A 20,317-nucleotide genomic window follows, 5' to 3' on the forward strand; every position below is an offset into this window, starting at 1 on the left:
GACAGGGGACCTACACACAGATGGCCAAAAACAAATTTGTCCATCATTGCTAGGTGGCAAAGTGTGATTCCAGAGAACGTGTTTCAGCTGTTGAGCTTTTTTTAACTCCAGCAATGCACGGTGACCCCCATGGAAACCCCTAACTCTTTTTGCGTGTTATGTGCTTCAGAAGTTGGTGTTCACTGGAGTTTACTGATGTCCTTAGCCACCTATCTTCTCACGGACTCTCTGGTGGATAAGTATAATTTTCGAAGATTTTGCTTTTATATATACATTAATAATAACTTTCTATTACGAAGGATCCAATTCCACCTAACGTACTGATACTTGGCTATAGTCGCTGATCAATTGTTCAGTATTCAGTGAGGACCCTAATCTAGGTAAACAGCGGTTCGCCTGCAGTGTAACCCACAGGTACTTCAGGAGACATATTTTTTACAATTGCAAATAAACACAGATTAGCTAACAGCGGCTAGAATGCCGATTTTATATAAAGGCTCCATGCGCACTCTGATGTAGCACAATGGGACTTCCTACTATCCCGCTTCATGAGCCAATGAGATACCAGTCCTTTGTCATATTACACATCAGGGTGGCTCTGCCATCGCTTTGGTAACTGATGTATACAGAGCACAGTGGATTTAAACCATAAGCTTCTGTCAATTCAGAGTGTTCCTTCATTTACCTCTGACATCGCTCGGAAAGTATGCCCATCACACACTTTGCCATTTAAAACATCCACCTTTTTTATGTAGAGTGCGCTCTTTTTCTTACCCAATTCCCCCTTTACAATCTTTCTCCTCTATTCCTACTCCAGAAGTTCCGTAATATTTCAAAGACTGGGGAGTGTAGACTCCAGCCCAGTCCTTCATATATTAAGTCTCTGCCCCTATGTGTCAGTCCTTATGATACCATAAGGATGTTTAAAATAATATACATCATTTCACCCCATCACCTCTCTGGGCTGCAGTCCGTTATCAGAGCGATGACCGAACCCCCCCCCTGATGTGTAATTTGACACGCACGGACTGGTATCCCACTGACTCATGAAGAGGGATGGGAGGAAGTCCTGGTGTGTGTCATTGGGGTGTCGGGGGAGCTTGGCCTTTATATACTTTGTGTTTTAGCCACCACGTGGCTCTCTTCGTGGTCGCTGGAGGTTACCATCTAAACTCCAGCGCTAACCGGTGTTTGTTTGTTATTGTAAAATGTATGTCTCTCTTAAGTACCTGTGGGTTACAATGTAGGCTAAACGTGTTGAGATACTAATGTATCCAGCTGGATGAAATCATTAGTAGTAGAATTGCATTGGCTGACTTTTTTCTATGTGTCGGTGCAACAAACAATTTCTACATAGTACAATATTGCTGTTTTTCTAGATTAGGGTCCTCACTGAATCCTCAACATATGATCTGTGAATATAGCCAGTATTTTATGTGGCATTGGATGCTTTAGTAATAGAAAATTATTTACAATGTACATCTAATACAAGTAAAGTCTTAGAAAATTTAGATTTTTCCACCAGAGAGCCAGTGATAAGAAGCTGTTTCTATCCTGTCCGGCTGTATGGCCTACCACTTTGCAGCTCAGATGTTGTTCCTAGAGTAACCGGACTAACAAATGACTAGACCAGAAATGTCAATGTACAGCAGATTGCATGGTTGTATCCTTACATCCTAAACCTTTTAGTTATGGGACTCACTTTAAATTAATTAAAACCTATTTATTAAAAAGGGTGTCCACAATAGGGATGTCACGATACCAGAATTTGGACTTCGATACTGATACTTTGTGTAGTATTGCGATACTCTATACCAAAACGATACTTTTGCCAACAATAATAATAATTAAAAAGGTCTTCCGTTTTCTGATGTGAGGCGTTTGGTGGGATGACTTTTGAACCTATTGCCTCACGTTAATAGTAATTAACCCTATCATGTTCCTCAGTCATAATGAACAACATTGGGTTAATGTGTGAGTTACATGATGGGGTTAATTACTATTAACGTGAGGCACATGGAGGTTAAAAATTCACAATACCTCGTGCCTCACATTAATAAGTGAAAAAGCAGTTTTTTTATTTTAGAACCGCGTAAACGTGAATGACGGTATAAATGTGTTATTACGGTTGCGACGGTATAAATGTGTATTTTATGTATCGAGACTCATTTTGTGTGTGTGTGTGTGTGTGTGTTTAACATTACTTATATTTTTTTTAACTTTTTTTTTATTTTAAAACTTTAATGTACTGGCTTATATCTATATGCCAGTACGTTAGCCTGTGTACTGATAGTACACAGGCAGTTGTTAGGACATACCTAAGTATGCCCTAACAGGAAATATGGTCAGACAGCCCTGGGGTCCTGTGACGCGATCCAAAGGGCATCTCCCCTTCTAATTTTCCCCTGAATGCTGCGGTCAGCTTTGATCGCAGCATTCAGGAGAATAGCGGCGGAGATGAAAGGTTTCTCTGATCTCCGCCATTAGAGCGGGGCTGCGGCTGTGTAATACAGCCAATGCCCCGCACCTGACCATAAGTATTCAGTGCCGCCGCTCATTAGTGCAGCGCTGGTCGCATCACATCATGCTGACCACGCGCACACTTCTCAGGAGCCGGGCAATGGCTGTGTTACACAGCCGCAGCCCCACTCTCATACTTTCATGTATTACTATGCTAAGCTGTGCGGCCGCACAGCTTCGTATCGAAATACATGATATAACGGTATCGAACCATTTGAGGGTTCACCGTATCAAACCCTTTGAGGGTGCACGGTATCTAAACAGTATCGATGTTTCGATGCATCGTGCATCCCTAGTCCACATATGTTTAGACTTAATGCGTTGTTGATAATCGTGATCTATTATATTTGCATTCTTGTTTGTAGATACAATGGAGAATTGGGATGAGAAAAAGCTGGAGGAAGTGGTGAACACAAAACATGGCGAAGCAGAAAAGAAGAAACCTAAAACTCAGATAGTACGTTATAGTGAGATTTTATTTACTATATTATCTTCAGATGGGTATGGTAAATTTAGTGAGTATTAGATTGTATAGCATAGAGACCTCTGGAGAGGTAAATAAGTGGGATACTTTTGATGCGCCTCTGCTTACTCCAAGCATTGTACCATGTGTTGTAGTTGAACTTTTCGGTTGGTGAGTCTATACTTAGATTTTTCCTGTACACGGTAATGTTTATATTATGCCTATTTATGTTATAGGAGAAGATGGCCCTAAAAAGCCCTTGCCTAAAAGTCGCCAAAAGAAATTTAAAATTTGTAGTCAGTTACTGGCCCCTTCTTGTGAAAAACCCCACACATTTGGCCTGTATTGATAAAATCGTTTCTGAAGTCTCCTTCGCAGTTAAAATCGATGATTAAAAACTATGTACGCCTTTTTGATATTTTTATTTTTCCCTTTTTAAATAATAATGTCCATCAGTGTGATTGGTGCAACTTTCAAAGTACTTTTTATTAAAAATCTTCATCTGCTTAGTATCCTGTATACAGAGCAGCTGTACGTAGAGCTGAAACCTGTATCTGTCAGTTCCGCGGGGCTGATGGGTTCAGTATCAGCAGATCCACGCAGGATCCTCTTTTACTGAACCAGTCAGACTCGTGGACATGACGAATTCAGGACTTGGTGCATAATACGGCTGCTCTGTATATAGAATACAAATCAGCTGTATCTCAATTTTTTTGTTTTTTTTAATAAAAAGTATTTTGAAAGTTGCACCAATCACACATATACCAGGGCGTGGTCCACTCTGACATTCCATCGCCCCTTCACAACGCAATTGTGGGGTTGCCGATTGTTATGGCAGCCTGGGGGCCTGATTTAGACCCCCAGGTCTGTTATCTTTGCACTCCTATTAAGCCCTGCTCCTGGAGCATGTCAGAATCGCAATATACTGCAAAACATTAATATTGCAGTATATCGCACATGTGATCCGAAGATCGTTGGTTCACGTCCCCTAGGGGGGCAAAGTAAAAAGTTATACACCGTTAAATAAAGTTTTTATTTAAATATCTATAAAAAAAAAGTTTAGAAAAACCCCCTTTTCCCATTTTTCCTCCAAAAGCAATGTCAAAATAAAATAATCCAAATTGGCATCGCTGTGTCCGTAAAATTCCAAGCTATTACAATATAAAATTATTTAACGCACAGTGATCACCGAAAAAAACAAAATGGTGCAAATTAATACAATAGCTCACCCGCAAAATAAGCCGCTCAGTCGACGAAAATGTTTCGTTTTTTTCTTTGTAAAAGTAGTAAGATCTAAAAAAAACTATATAAATTTGGTATCACTGTAATCATACTGACCAACAGAATAAAGTTAACGTGTCGTTTTTACCGCAAGGTGAACGCCATAAAAACAAAATAAATAATGGAAGAATTGCTATATGGTTTTTTTCCTGTTCCACCTCCCAGAGAAATTTCTTCCCGTGTTCCAGTACATTAAATAGTGCCATAAAAAACAAGTCCTCATATGGCTATATCGATGGAAAAATAAAAAAAGTTACGGCTTTTGAAAGGTAGGGAGGTAAAAACGAAAAAGAAAAACCAAAATAAGGTTGCGGTGGCAAGTGGTTATGGTAAGGGACAGGAAAGGGAAATAATACGGGGCACTGGGGAGGGGTATAATGTTGCAAAAGAAGACAATAGAGGCACATATAAGATATAGAAAATCTCAACCACTTGCCAAGGGGCTATGTTGTAGGTTCTGAAGTTAGCATTTCTGACAGCAAAACTGTCCTATCACACAGATTTTAATGGGACCATGCATGCCACCATGGTTGTAAAACACATGCGGATATCTCAGCGTGCTGCATTGCTTGCCAAAAAATTTACGAAGTTCTCACGTATAAGCACTCAATTTAGTGTTTCTAGATGAAAATCTTAATCCAAGAAAGGTAACTTTATACAGTGCAGAAAGTGCCTACATATGGCAAACTGCATAAGTTCATGCAGTGTAAAAAAAAAATGTTTTCTATGCAGTGTGCACCTTGTTAATCACCATGGCACGTGCCAGATTGATGAATATAGTGTAGCTACTGAACTGCAGCAGGTTTCCCTGTCGTAGCTCACTGCCACTATATCAAGATAAATGGATCTTTTTTGAAGCTTATGTTTATACTCTTGTTACAGGTTTGTAGATTCTTCCTGGAAGCAATAGAAAACAACAAATATGGGTGGTTTTGGGTATGCCCTGGTGGAGGTGACACCTGCATGTATCGCCATGCTCTTCCTCCTGGGTTTGTATTAAAGAAGGATAAGAAGAAAGAAGAAAAGGATGAAGAAATTTCATTAGAAGATTTAATAGAAAAGGAGGTAATTCTATACGATTTGATAAATGTATTTCAATCACCCATGTCAATGATACAGGTTAGGCTTTGTTCGCATCTGCGCTAAGTTTTTCCATTCTTCTGCTCCGTAATACTAACTGATGAAATGGCTCTGGCACTCCAGCTTTTTCTTTCTTCTGACACTAATGGCGCCTGACGGGACCCATCGACTTCAACAGGTTCTGTCAGGTTTCTGTAAGCGTGTCCTTAGTTTTACCGGAAGAAATAGCGCAGCCTCTGTCACAGATGTCAATAGAGCCTTAATGAACAGTTAGTAGAACAATTGAGCTCATACAATTGCCATTGATTTAGGCCCCATGCACACGACCGTGCCCGCAATCACGGCCCGCGATTGCGGGCACGGCCGGCCGCTGACTGACAGCCGCATTTTCGGGTCGTGCTCCCATACAAAGTATGGGAGCACGGCCCGCAAAATGCGAAAGAACGGACATGTTCCATAATTCCCGCAACATTTCCACGGCACTGACACCCTACCGTAGTGCTACGGAAAGGTGTCAGTGTTCAATGAAAGTGAACGGCTCCGTTTTTTGCTGTCGTGTGCATGGGGCCTTAGGGAGCGACTACTCTAAAAATGTCTAATGACAAATATTACGTTGTACGAGGGAACATTGCTGAAATACTACCATTATCTGTGGATAGTGGTCTGTTCCACAACACAAGATGGACTGCTTACTTTTACACAATCCTGTATATTTTTAAAGCATTATTCCCATCTTATAATGATGGGATATCACTTGAATGGATCGCTTTTTATATTCTGTTTTGGGAGGGGTAGTGACAAAAATACATTGATTCTGGAATTGTTTTTTATTTAACTTTTTTACGGTGTTCAACGTGTGGGTAAAATAGCATGATATTTTTATAGTTCGGGTCATTAAAGATGCGGTGATACCACATGTGTACTTTTTTTTTTGTGTTCCGTTTTTTCCTAAAATCAAAGACCTATTATGGGAAAAAAGGCGGTTATTGTTTTTTTTAACTTGAATCTTTTTTTTATTTTTTTACAACATTTTTATTAACTTTTTTTGTCCCACTAGGACTTGAAGGCATCCTAGTCGCTATTCTAATACACTGCACTATCTACATAGTGCAGTGTATTAGAGCTGTCCACTATTCACGGACAGCAAGCCTATTAGGCTTCCTTACTAGGAGGCTATTGTCAGGCCTCCGGTTGCCATAGCAACAATCGGCACCCCCACAGGTGCCAATCGTTGCCATTCGCAATCATCGGGTGCAATCTAACCACCTCGATGCAGCGATCGCTTTTGATGGCTGCATCTAAGGGGTTAATCGGCCGGATGGCAGCCTAGCTCGGTGAACATCGTAAAAAAAAAAAAAAATATTCCAGAATCACTGTTTTTTTTTGGTCACTACCCCTCCCAAAACAGAATAAAAAAGTGATCTAAAAGTCGCATGTACCCCAAAATACCATTAAAAACTACAGCCCGTCCCGCAAAAAACAAGCCCTCCCACAGCTTATTTGACGGAAAAATAAAAGCTATTGCTATCCGAATATGGCGACACAAAAAATTTATTATTTTAAACAAAAGTGATTTTATTGTGCAGACACTGCAAAACATAAACATAAACTATGTACATATGGTATTGCTGTAATCGTATCGATTACAGAATAAATTAAAATTTGTTTTTTATAGTGCACTGTGAATGCCATAAAAGAAAAAGAATAAAAAACATCATCAGAATTGCTGGTTTTTGGTCACATTGCTTGCCAAAAAATGAAATCGCATGTACCACAAATGGTACCAATGAAAATTAAAGATTGTCCCGCAACAAATAAGCCCTCACACCGCTCCGGAAGAAGAAAAAATAACAAAGTTCTGACTCTCAGAATATGGCGATGCAAAATGTGAAGTGTTCCAAAAGCAGATAAGATTGGGCACCACTTATCAGTGCGACATATCTATTGAATTATTATTTATTTAACGCATTATTATACCTTCTTATTATGCCCTGATGTACTCTGCACAGCTTACATATGCCCCCACATTATAAACTGCAATACCAGCAAAACCCCAAACAGAACTCCGACCTAGCTAAATCTACGCTCCAAAAGCCAAACTGCGCTCCCTCCCTGTTGAGCCCTACAGCGTGCCCAAACTGCAGTTTACGTCCACATATATGGCATCGCCATACCCGGGAGAACTTGCCTAACAGTTTGAGATATTTGTCTTCAGTGGCACAAACTGGGCACAACATATTGTGCACTAAAATGTCATACCTGTGGAAAATTAAAATTTTCACTTTGCACCATCCACAGAGCGTTAATTTCTACTAAAAGGCAAAACCAAACCTGTGGGGTCAAAATGCTCAATACACCCCTTAAAAAATGCCTTGAGGGGTGCAGTTTCCAAAATGTGGGTCAATACTTGGGGGTTTGTTTTACTATTTGACCCCAGAGCCCTGCCATTGTGGGCCAATTTTGCGAAAATAGGCCTCAAATGCACATTTGCTCTTTCACTCGTAAGCCCTGCCATATGTCCAGGCAAATGATAAATGCCTTGAGGGGTGTAGTTTACAAAATAGGGTCACTTCTCAGGGTTTTCCACTCTACTCTGATACCTAAGGGACCTCTGCAAATGCGATATGGTGCCCGTACACCAGTCCAACAAAATCTGTGCTCTAAAAGCCAAAAACACCACACAATTTGTTACCCAATTTGTCCAATTACCCCTTGTGAAAATAAAAAAATGTTAGCAAAAACTACATATTTTTGGGTAAATTTTAATTTTTCATTTTCACTGCCTAAGGCCTCATGCACACGACCGTAAAAACTCCCGTTATTACGGGTCGTAATTACGACCCCTAATAACGGGCTCATAGACTTCTATTGGCGACGGGTGCCTTCCCGTTTTCTCACGGGAAGGTGCCCGTGCCGTTGAAAAAGATAGAACATGTCCTATTTCAGGCCGTAATAACGGCACGGACAGTCCATAGAAGTCTATGGAGCTCTCGTAATGACGGGTGGCTACATGTGTGCACCCGTCATTACGGCAGCGGTGCTAAGCGACGTCAGTAAATAGTCACTGTCCAGGGAGCTGAAAGAGTTAACTGATCGGCAGTAACTCTTTCAGCACCCTGGACAGTGACTACCGATCAGTATAAACCTGTAAAAAATAAAAATAAAAGACGTTCATACTTACCGACAACTTCCTGCTTCCTCCAGTCTGGTCTCCCGCCTGTTGCCTTGGTGACGCGTCTCTCTCGACATCCGGCCCGACGTCCTGGATGACGTTTCAGGCCATGTGACCGCTGCAGCCAATCACAGGTCAATCACAGGCTGCAGCGGTCACATGGACTGCCGCGTCATCCAGGGATGTCGGGCTGGATGTGAAGAGAGGGACGCGTCACCAAGACAACGGCCGGTAAGTATGAATTTCTTTAACTTTTATTACAGAAAAGGCTGTCCCTTCTCTCTATCCTGCACTGATAGAGAGAAGGGGCTGCCGATTAGTGCAGTGCTATTTTGCCGCCAAAAACGTGCTCGTAAATACGGGTGGAATACGTGTGACACCGGACCCATATTTACGAGCACGGGTTCGTAAATACTGGTGCAAAACGGGTGGAATACGTGTGACACCGGACCCGTATTTACGCCAGTATTTACGGGTGGGAAAAAATACGGTCGTGTGCATGAGGCCTAATTCTAATAAAATCTATGAAACACCTGTGGGATCAAAATGCTCACTACACCCCTAGATGAATTCCCTGAGGTGTATAGTTTCCAAAATGGAGTCACTTCTCTGGGGCTTCTACTGTTTCTGGTACCACAGGGGCTCTGCAAATGCGACATGGCGCCCAAAAACCAATCAAGCAAAATCTGCATGCCAAGTAGTACTCGGGAGAAATTGCTTTACAAGTATTGGGGTGCTTTTTCTGCTTTTATTCCTTGTAAAAATGAAAGTCAGTAAATTTTTACTGGGGAAAAAAATTTGGTTTTCACTGCCTAATTCCAATAAATTCAGCAAAAAAGCTGTGGGGTCAAAATGCTCACTATACCGCTAGATAAATTCCTTGTGGGGTGTAGTTTCACTTGGGTCTCTTTTGCAGGGTTTGCACTGTTTTGGCTTTGCAAATGTGACATGGCGCCGCAAACCATTCCAGCAAAACTTGAGCTCCAAAAGTCCTTCCCTTCTGAGCCCTGCCCGGTCTCCAAACAGCCGTTTACCACATTTGGGGTATTGCTGTGTTCAGAAGAGTTTGCTTAATCAATGTTTGGGTCATTTTATCTATTGTGAAAATGACAAAAACCTGAGCTAAAACAACATTTTATTGGAAAAAATGAACATTTTCAATTTCATGGCCTAATTCCAATACATTTTGCAAAAAACCTATGGGGTCAAAATGCTAACTATACCAAGATAAATTCATGGAGGTGTGTAGTTTCCAAAATGGGGTCATTTTTGGGGGGTTCCCACTGTTTTGGCACCACAAGACCTCTTCAAACCTTACATGGTGCCTAAAATATATATTCTAAAAAATAAATAAAAAAAAAGCACCAAATTCATCAGGTACTCCTTTGCTTCTGAGGCCGGTGCTTCAGTCCATTATGACACTAGGGCCACATGTGGGATATTTCTAAAAACTGCAGAATCAGGGCAATAAATATTGAGTTGCGTTTCTCTGGTAAAACCTGTATTACAGAAAAATAATTATTACAAATAAATTTTGGGAAAATAAAATTTTTTTACATTTCACCTCTACTTTGCTTTAATTCCTGTGACAGGCCTAAGGGGTTAAGAAACTTTCTGAATGCTGTTTTGAATATTTTGAGGGGTGCAGTTTTTAAAATGGGATGATTTACTTGGATTTTCTAATATCTAAGGCCCTCAAAGCCACTTCAGAACTGAACTGGTCTCTGAAAACATATCCTTTTGAAATTTTCTTGAAAATTTGAGAAATTGCTGCTAAAGTTCTAAGTCTTGTAACGTCCTAGAAACGATCCCAAAATAAAGTAGACATATGGTTAATGTTAACTAGTAACTATTTTGTGTGGTATTACTATCTGCCTTACAAGCAAATACATTTAAATTTAGAAAAATATAAATTTGTGCACATTTTCTCTGAAATTTGGTGTTTTTTACAAATAAACACTGAATATATCGACCAAATTTTACCACTAACATAAAGTACAATGTGTCACGAGAAATCATTCTCAGAATTGCTTGGCTACATAAAAGCATTCCAAAGTTATTACTGCATAAAGTGACACGTCAGATATGAAAAAATTGTCTCTGTCCTTTAGGCCAAAACAGGCTGTGTTCTTAAAGTGTAGCTAAACGTTTGACAAACTTCTGACATGTCATAGTGACATGTCAGAAGTTTTGATTGGTGGGGGTCCGAGCAGTGAGACCCCCACCAATCGCTAGAACGAAGCCGCTGAAGCACTCGTGTGAGCGCTCAGCCGCCTCCGGTCTGTTTGGCTTTTTCCGCAAAGCCGATGTATCGGAGTACAGGCTCATAAACTTTCTATTGAGTCCATACACCGATACGTTTATTTCTGGAAACAGCCGAACAGACCCGAAGCGGCTGAGCGATTACTGCAGCGCTTCAGCTGCTTCGTTCTAGCGATTGGTGGGGGTCTCCGTGCCCAATCCAAACTATGACATATCAGAAGTTTGTCAAACATTTAGCTACACTTTATGGGTTTAAAGAGGCTCTGTCACCACATTATAAGTGCCCTATCTCCTACATAAGGAGATGGGCGCTGTAATGTAGGTGACAGTAATGCTTTTTATTTAAAAAAACGATCTTTTTTCACAACGTTAGGAGCGATTTTGGTTTACGCTAATGAGCTTTCTTAATGCCCAAGTAGGCGTACTTTTACTTTCGACCAAGTGGGCGTTGTACAGAGGAGTGCATGACGCTGACCAATCGGCATCATGCACTCCTCTCCATTCATTTACACTGCACTAGCGATATAGTTATATCACTATGTGCAGCTTCATACACAAACCCTAACATTACTACAGTGTCCTGATGGTGAATATACATGATTATCCAGCCTGGACATCATGTGTACTCAGAATCCTGACACTTCTGACTCTTTTTTTTTTTTTTTTTGTGCGATTCCGGCAAGTGAAACCAAATCTCGTTTAGCTCCGTAATCTCGCGAGATTTGGTTTCACTTGCCGGAATCTCACAAAAAAAGATTCAGAAGTGTCAGGATTCTGAGTACACATGACGTCCAGGCTCCTCTTCCCGGGGATTCCGCTCTTTGATGGAATACCTGACGTCTATCCATATATGCACAGTGACGTCAGGGGCTCCCTCTAAGAGCGGAATCCCCTGCTAGGGGATTCCGCTCCAGGAGTGTAGCCCCTGACGTCACTGTCCATATATGGACAGTGAAGTCCAGGGCTTTCCACAGACGGGTCCCGGCCAGAGATCTTGCAATGCTCTGGCCAGGGGCTCCACATCTAGAGGAAGCCCCTGAAGTCACTGTCCATATAAGTGACGACACTGGCTACTTCTGGAGCGAAATCCCAGGCCAGAGGTTGCCAACGCTTTTAAAGGGAGCCCCTGACATCACTGTCCATATATGAACAGAGATGTCAGGGACTCCCTCTAGGAGCAGAATCCCGGGCCAGAGCTTTGGCAACGCTCTGGCTGGGGATTCCGCTCCTAGAGGGAGCTACGGTGTTGCTATCTACAGGGAGATATGGCACTATACTAGGAGTCCCTGCTTCCCCACGAAACAGCTGTTCCGTACTGTATCATTTTTATTCAGTACGGAACAGCAGTTCCTTGGGAAACGGAGCAGATGGGGACAGAACGGGGTGCAGCTACTCAGACAGGGCGGACCGGGCAGGTGGCGAGGCAGAGCTTCGTCCTGCAGCACAGCGCCACTAGAGAATTGAATCAATGATTCTATTAACAAAAACAGAATCGTCATAGGACTTCAGGGTGATTTAATCTAATTAATTTGATTAATTGCCCAGCCCTACTGCATACCGAAAATAGCTACAATGCCACCATTTTTTTATGGTGCACCGCATACCATGTATAAAAATACAATTTGATGCAAAGTTGCGTAAAGATTGTTGTATGTCTAAATTATTAAACCGTAATTAAATAAGCGTGGCCTAGCGGTGAATGTGAGAGGACGTGTGTGACCGGAGCTCCTGCTGTATCCATCCTGTAAGGCATATATATCCCGCAGAATTTGGGGAAAACGGTTTCCCCGGTGACTTACCGGAGTCTAGAGGTGGAGGTGCACGAGTGCCCGTCCATAATGACGCGCTCAAAGAAGCAGAAGTCGCCGCCAGCGAGTCCCGGGTCCCGCTCTCAAGATGGCGCCGGCGAGACGGAGGGCCGCACTACAGGCCTCAGGCAGGAAGCAGCAGAGAAGCTGGAGAGGTTCGCCCGCACGCCGAGAGCAGGAGGTGCGGCAGCACAGCAGAGAAAGTCGGCTGGAGATCAGGCTGCTGGAGGCTCATCTTATGGATCCAGGTACTCTCCTTTGGCAGGGGACATGAGAAGTGAGGAGGAGGAGGAGATGTGCGGTGCCATGCAGGATCAGCCAGGTGCTGGAGGGACAAGTGGAGCAAGGAAGGGGGAACCCTCATTAAAGGACATTTTGGCGGCGGTGAAGCAAAATTCTATGGTCCTTACTGCCTTATCATGCCAGATGGGTGGATTGAAGGAGGACATTTTGTTGCTCAGGAATGATTTGCAGAAAGTAGCGGAACGCACCACGGCTGTGGAGGGGAGAGTGTCAGACATGGAGGATGCGATTCCTAACATAAGGCAGGATGTACAAGCACACTCCGGCAGTGGCCGCATTGCTGGCAAAGACAGATGACATGGAGAATCGGCTGAGACGGAACAACGTTCGACTTGTGGGGGTTCCGGAAAGAGTGGAGGGAACGAATCCGGATGATGTCTTTGAAAAATGGCTGATCGACACATTTGGTAGAGAGGAATTGACCCCTCCGTTTGCTGTGGAGAGAGCGCACAGAGTGCCGACAAGACCCGGCCCTACACGGAGGCCGCCGAGACCCGTCCTGATAAAGATACTACACTATAAAGATAGAGATAAAATCCTGAGGAAAGCTAGAGAATGTCAAGACATCTCCTTCAATGGGGTGAAAGTGTCCTTCTTCCCGGATTTCTCTTTGGAAGTACAACGGAAAAGATCGCAGTTTATGGATATAAAGAGACGCCTAAGGGCGCTACAAGTGCAATATTCTATGATGTATCCTGCCCGCCTGAGAATAGTGGCTCTGGGCACGACTTCCTTTTTCGAGACACCGAGAGAAGCGGTTAGATGGTTGGACAGTCATGAAAGTCAATTGAGACCGGCGGAGGCAGAGAGAAGGCGTTGATCTGGAGTGAAACTGCTGAGAAGATGAGGCCGGAGATGCGGGATTGAACCAGGTGTTGTAGACCATTGCAAGAACTGGCATTAAGGGTTCCTGGCTATGCTTGGACTCCTGATTGAACCCCTGGGGGCCTTTGAGGGCCTGGCTGCGGTGCACACTGAAGACAGGGAGTGGAGGAATGTGTCTATGGTTGTTTATTTGCAAAAAGGCAGCGGGAGTAATGGTCAGTTAAGCGGGAAGGGTGAATTGCAAGTTATGGTATTGCTGAATGTACGGTGGGCGGAGTTGACCTGCCGATGCTTGTTGTTATGGGTTATGACCGATGATATCTGTCGCCCCAACCCTTGGAAAGGGGTAGGTTTACGGGGGATGGTACAGGGAGGGGAGGGAGGGAAGGTTGACCCAGCCGGTCGGATATTTAAAGAGGCTCTCTCACCAGATTTTGCAACCCCTATCTGCTATTGCAGCAGATCGGCGCTGCAATGTAGATTACAGTAACGTTTTTATTTTTAAAAAACGAGCATTTTTGGCCAAGTTATGACCATTTTTGTATTTATGCAAATGAGGCTTGCAAAAGTACAACTGGGCGTGTTTACAGTAAAAGTACAACTGGGCGTGTATTATGTGTGTACATCGGGCGTTTTTACTTCTTTTACTAGCTGGGCGTTAGGAATGGGAGTGTATGATGCTGACGAATCAGCATCATCCACTTCTGTTCGTTAACACCCAGCTTCTGGCAGTGCAGACACACAGCGTGTTCTCGAGAGATCACGCTGTGACGTCACTCACTTCCTGCCCCAGGTCCTGCATCGTGTCGGCACCAGAGGCTACAGTTGATTCTGCAGCAGCATCAGCGTTTGCAGGTAAGTAGCTACATCGACTTACCTGCAAACGCCAATGCTGCTGCAGAATCAACTGTAGCCTCTGGTGCCGATGTGGCCGACACGATGCAGGACCTGGGGCAGGAAGTGAGTGACAACACAGCGTGATCTCTCGAGAACACGCTGTGTCTTTGCACTGCCAGAAGCTGGGCGTTCTGAAGAGAAGTGGATGATACTTCTCGTCAGAACGCCCAGCTAGTAAAAGAAGTAAACACGCCCAGATGTAACACATAATACATGCCCAGTTGGACTTTTACTTTAAACACGCCCAGTTGGACTTTAGCAAGCCTCATTTGCATAAATACAAAAATGGTCATAACTTGGCCAAAAATGCTCGTTTTTTAAAAATAAAAACGTTACTCTTATCTACATTGCAGCGCCGATCTGCTGCAATAGCAGATAGAGGTTGCAATATCTGGTGACAGAGCCTCTTTAAAATTACGAAAACAGGGTAGGATGTATTGGGATATGTTGAGGGATGACGGGATCACTTAATTGTCTGTCCTGGAATGTCTGGGGCTTGCGGGACTCCAGAAAACGGCAGGCGGTATTTGAATTTATCAAGAAGCAGGAGTCACGGGTGATGGGACTACTGGAGACGCATATGACTAGGGATTCGGTCTCCATGATGCATAGGGCCTGGGTAGGCCATAGTTTTCATTCCTATCACACTACATATTCAAGGGGGGTGAGTCTTCTCATACATAGGGCGGTGCCATTTATATGTCATGACTCCTTCCAGGATGGGGAGGGGCGGTATGTCGGGGTACACTGTACTATGTATCATTGGAATTGTGTGTTGGTGGTGTTGTATCTTCCCCCTCCCTTTTCAAGCGGGTGTCTTAAGAAAGTGGTGGAAGAACTGGCTAGATTCCCGGAGGTCCCGTTACTCGTGATGGGAGATTTTAACGCGGTACCGAATACCAATATGGATAAATTTGGCACGACAGGGGGGGGGGGGGGATAACAGCGTTTGGTCATCTTGTTGCTGAAATGGGCTGGCGGCACATATGGAGGGATAAGCATCCAAGTAGGTTTCAGTACTCTTGTGCGTCTTCCACGTATCAGTCTCTATCCAGGATAGACTTAATTTTGTGCTCGCCTGCAGCGGTACCCTTTGTGGATCAGATGGAATACCTACAAAGAGCCCTATCGGATCATTCTCCCTTGTTAATGAAGGTGGTGACGGAGGGGAGGACAGGGCGGGGGCAAGGGGGTTGGAAACTCAATGCCTTCTGGCTGAAGTTGATAGATAATAAACAAATTCTAGACCTCATAAAGGAGTATTTTCAGTTCAACTCGGGTACTGTACCGCAAGAGATACTGTGGGATGCGATGAAGGCGTTGCTGAGAGGGGTGTTCATCCAGCACATTTCGACAGTAAAAACCAGGTCTAGACAATTAGGGGAAGCGCTGTTGGAAAGGGTAACGGAGACAGAAAGGTTACATATTGCGGATAACACACCTGACACTTTGAGGCATTGGGTGGAGGCACAGAGGTTGTTAAAACAGCATCAGTTGGAAAGGGCGGATAACAAACGGATGTTTTTAAAACGTCAATACTATGAGGAGGGGGAGACCACAGGACGGTTGCTGGCAAGGATGGTGCAGGCTCAGAGGGAGAATAATTATATACATACTATTAGGGGGGAGGGGGGACAGCCAGAGACTGATATGGGGCAGATATTGAAAGTCTTTCAGCAATTTTACTCCGATTTATATGCCTCTAGAGCAGAACACACACCCAAACAGTTGGAAGAGTATATAGGGGAAATTGACCTTCCCAGGTTGGGAGGGGAGGAGAGAAGGACATTGGAGGAACCTATATCTCTGGAGGAGCTCCAGGCAGCCATAGGGATACTCGCCAGTGAAAAGGCTCCGGGGCCGGATGGTCTTCCGGTGGAGGTTTTTAAAGAATATGGGGAGGAACTCGCACCTCAATTACTGGCCACTCTTCTGGATAGTATGGATAGGGGGCGGCTCCTGGAATCAATGTATGAAGCAACTATAGTGGTTCTGCCCAAAGAGGGTAAAGATCCTCAGCTCCCGGGCTCCTACAGACCAGTCTCACTATTGACGGCGGATATTAAAATCATAGCAAAGGTCTTGGCGCTTCGACTGGCTAGGGTAGTGGCTGGGGTGGTACATGGAGACCAGGCCGGATTTATGCCATCCAAATCGACGGCGGTGAACCTGAGACGGCTGTTCTTGAATTTGCAAGTTCTTCCGGATAATCATGGGGGGAGAGCCATTCTTTCCTTAGATGCGGCTAAAGCGTTTGATTGCGTGGAATGGGGATATTTGTGGTCAGTTCTGGGAAAAATGGGATTTGGCCCTAATTTCATAAAATGGGTAAGGTTGTTCTACGTAGCCCCGACTGCCAAAATAAGGGTGAATGGGGCCCTCTCTGATCGGTTTGCGCTGGCGTGGGGAACACGTCAGGGATGTCCCTTGTCTCCGTTGTTGTTGTCGGTGGAACCATTGGCGTGTGCAGTAAGACAACATGAGCATATACAAGGGTTGAGATATGGGGGGGTGGAGGAACGAATCGCATTATACGCGGATGATATGCTGTTGTTCATGGCGGATACCGAGCGCACGCTACCGTTAGTTATGGCCCTGATTAAGCGTTTTGGGAAATATTCGGGATTGCTCATTAATTGGTCGAAATCAGCTCTTATGTTCATGGATCCGGGGGTTATCCAGACTGGGGAGGAGGAGGTGGAGATACCGGTGGTCACAGAGTTTAAATATCTGGGGGTCAGCGTGACGGCGAAAGCACAGGATTATATGTCCCTTAATGTAATGCCACTGTTAACAACGATAAAGGCCAAAGTAGAGGCTTGGAATAAGCTACCGTTATCTGCTCTGGGTAGGACGTATTTGATTAAAATGATCCTTATGCCTCAAGTGCTGTACATCCTACATAATTCCCCGGTATTGATCCCCAAATATTGGTTTAGGAGGTTGCATAACCTTTTCAGAGACTTAGTATGGAAGAAGGGGGTACCCAAGATTAAACTGGAGAAACTTCAATTGCCTAAGGAGGAGGGGGGCCTGGCTTTGCCTAATGCTTGGGTGTATTATTTAGCTGCCCAATGTCAGCATTTCTGGGGGTGGGAGCAGGAGGAAACCTGGGGGTCCAGTGCACGCATCCTATCGTATCTTGGGGGGGGGGGGGGGGAGAATCCGCTGGCAGGACTGGAAGCACACAGCTATAGAAGACTGGCGAGTACTCGACCCACCCTGCTTCTCATACATAAGGTGTGGTGGCAGTGTAAGCACTTGATGGAGATAGGAGAGTGTGCTAAATATACCCCACTCTGGAGGAATACATATCTGGGGGAACTGGGCAAATTGGAAGGGATGCAGGGGTGGGAGCAGCGAGGTATAATACGATTGAGTCAGTTGTACGAGTGAGGCATACTCAAATCCTTTCAGCAGTTACGGGAGGAGTTTCAGTTGAATTCCCGCATGTTCTATCAGTACCTGCAGATTCGGCATGCTGTGCAGACACAAGCGGCCAGTGTAGACGTGGCGATCCATGCCACCGGAGTGTTGTTACTGCTTTTGCAATATGTTCCGTCAAAGGGATTAATTTCATTGGTTTATCGCAGGTTGCTGTCGGAACATCTGGGAGATCCTATGGCACCAGTTAAAGCTGCATGGGAAAGAGATGTGGGTCCTATTTCTACAGACCACTGGGAGGCGGTATTGGCGTCATCATGTACTTTGTCCATAAATGTAGCACAACGGAGATCAGTTATTTCTGATACATAGGGTGTATAGGACCCCCTCGGTTCTGAAACAAATGGGATTACGGGCAGACGCTAGGTGTCCGGAAGAAAAGGCAGACATCCTTCATATGTTCTGGTCCTGCGGGAGATTGGGGGCCTTATGGACTGAAATGTCAGAGTTAATGGGCCGAGTGTTTGAGGTACAGATTCCATTGGATCCAGTGGTAATGCTGCTGGGGTATGTCGGGGATTTGGAGGGGGATAGGATGACAGGTCTGGCAATTGCAAAAATACTATACCAAGTTAGGAAGGGAATAGCAAAACACTGGCTGGATGGGGAGCCACCCTCGAAGCAAGAAATTATAGGGGCGCTTAATTCTAAGGTTCTGATGGAATATAGGATATACTCCAAGAGGGGGTCCAAGACTAAATTTGAAAAACAATGGCCTAGGTGGATTGATCACTCTGGGTGTGCTTCCTCGGAACTTATGACGCTACGCACGCTGGTCTCACTCTAAATGGTTCTGGGGTTCAAGGGAACACTAAGGGCGCGGGGGGCACGGGAGCAGGGAGGACCGGGTCACACGTTCAGGAACAGAGCTACTGACGGTTGCGTACATGCGGGGAGTTGGAGGAAGATGGGGGATGGAAATGGGGAGGAGAAGGAGATAGTATAAAGAAGATTCTAACAGGAGGGCCGGCTGGGGGATACAGGGGGGTGTTGGGGGGATGGGAATGTTTTGTTGGAAATAAATGATTGGGTCTTTGGAAAGATGCTTTCACAATGTATGAGAATGTATAATGACCTGTATTGATGTGAAGTTTGTTGAATAAACTTGAACTGATTAAAAAATAAAAAACTAATTAAATAATTACTATTACCTTATTAAATCGACACCAGTTTTTTGAATTTGTGACTTTGTTCTGTCAGCCACCCTCGAATCTTAAAAAAATATATAAGGGGGAAAGCTTAGTGGAAAGGGCCGGGGCCACCCGTTGCCTGACACATTTACTATAATTTATGCCAGAAACTGGCATAAATTATTGCGTAATCTACCGCCGTATTAATAAAGTGGGTGAAGGGGCGTGGCCACTAGCGGCCCAACACAATTACTATAATTTATGATTTATAAGTTGACTCTAACGCGCTCGCTTTCTCTAACGCGCTCGCTTTCTCTAACGCGCTCGCTTTCTCTAACGCGCTCGCTTTCTCTAACGCGCTCGCTTTCTCTAACGCGCTCGCTTTCTCTAACGCGCTCGCTTTCTCTAACGCGCTCGCTTTCTCTAACGCGCTCGCTTTCTCTTTCGCGCTGTTTTTTTGTTTTTTTACGATTTCGAAACTAAAATGCAAAAAAAACATTTGTAATAAGCCTGATTGAATTAACCCTTTAACCACCCACCGTCTTTTGACGACAGGTGGTATAGGTTCTTGGTCTACAGAGAGACGTCTTTAGGCGTTACTGTAGAAAAAGTTGAGTGCTCATTCTCTAAGGAATTGTTGTTGAACTTAGAGCAGCCTGCTGAATACAGCTGGGATCATATAAAACTCTGACCCCAGCTGTTTAACCGATCGTTGTGGTCCATTAATCCTTACAACCTCTTTAATGTTGATGCATTTCCTGTAGGCTGGAATCACACATGTAGTTTTTTTTTTAGGCAAGGAGTGGTTCCAAATGGAAGAATAAGTATAAGGCCCTGTTCATACAGAGTTTTTTTGCCATGGTTTTGCTGCGGGAAAGAACATCTGAAATTGCCTCCTATTGATTTCAATGGGAGGTGGAGGCGTTTTTTTCACGCAAGCAAAAAACCCTTGCGGGAAAAAGAAGCGACAAGCCCTATCTTAAGGCACCTCGAAAACCCCCATTGAAATCAATGGGAGACGGAAATAAACAAGTTTTCTTGACAAGTTTTTTACGTGTTTTTCGGCATAAAACGCTTGCGGTTAATCCCTCTGTCTGTTGAAAAAATGGCTAAAAAATTTTTTAAAAAAACG

General features: G+C 44.1%; 1 protein-coding gene across 2 annotated transcripts in view; it reads left to right on the forward strand.

Annotated features, from left to right (window-relative positions):
* ZC3H15 (zinc finger CCCH-type containing 15) overlaps window positions 1-20,317 on the forward strand; it is a 120,652-nt gene that overhangs the window by 76,423 nt on the left and 23,912 nt on the right. For both annotated transcript variants that reach the window (XM_075831281.1, XM_075831282.1), the window contains exons 5-6: window positions 2,886-2,977; window positions 5,147-5,329. In XM_075831281.1, coding sequence (XP_075687396.1) covers window positions 2,886-2,977; window positions 5,147-5,329 — 275 coding nt within the window. The remainder of the gene's footprint in view (window positions 1-2,885; window positions 2,978-5,146; window positions 5,330-20,317) is intronic.

Source organism: Rhinoderma darwinii, chromosome 6, assembly GCF_050947455.1.
Source record: "Rhinoderma darwinii isolate aRhiDar2 chromosome 6, aRhiDar2.hap1, whole genome shotgun sequence".
Classification (NCBI taxonomy): Eukaryota; Metazoa; Chordata; class Amphibia; order Anura; family Rhinodermatidae; genus Rhinoderma; species Rhinoderma darwinii.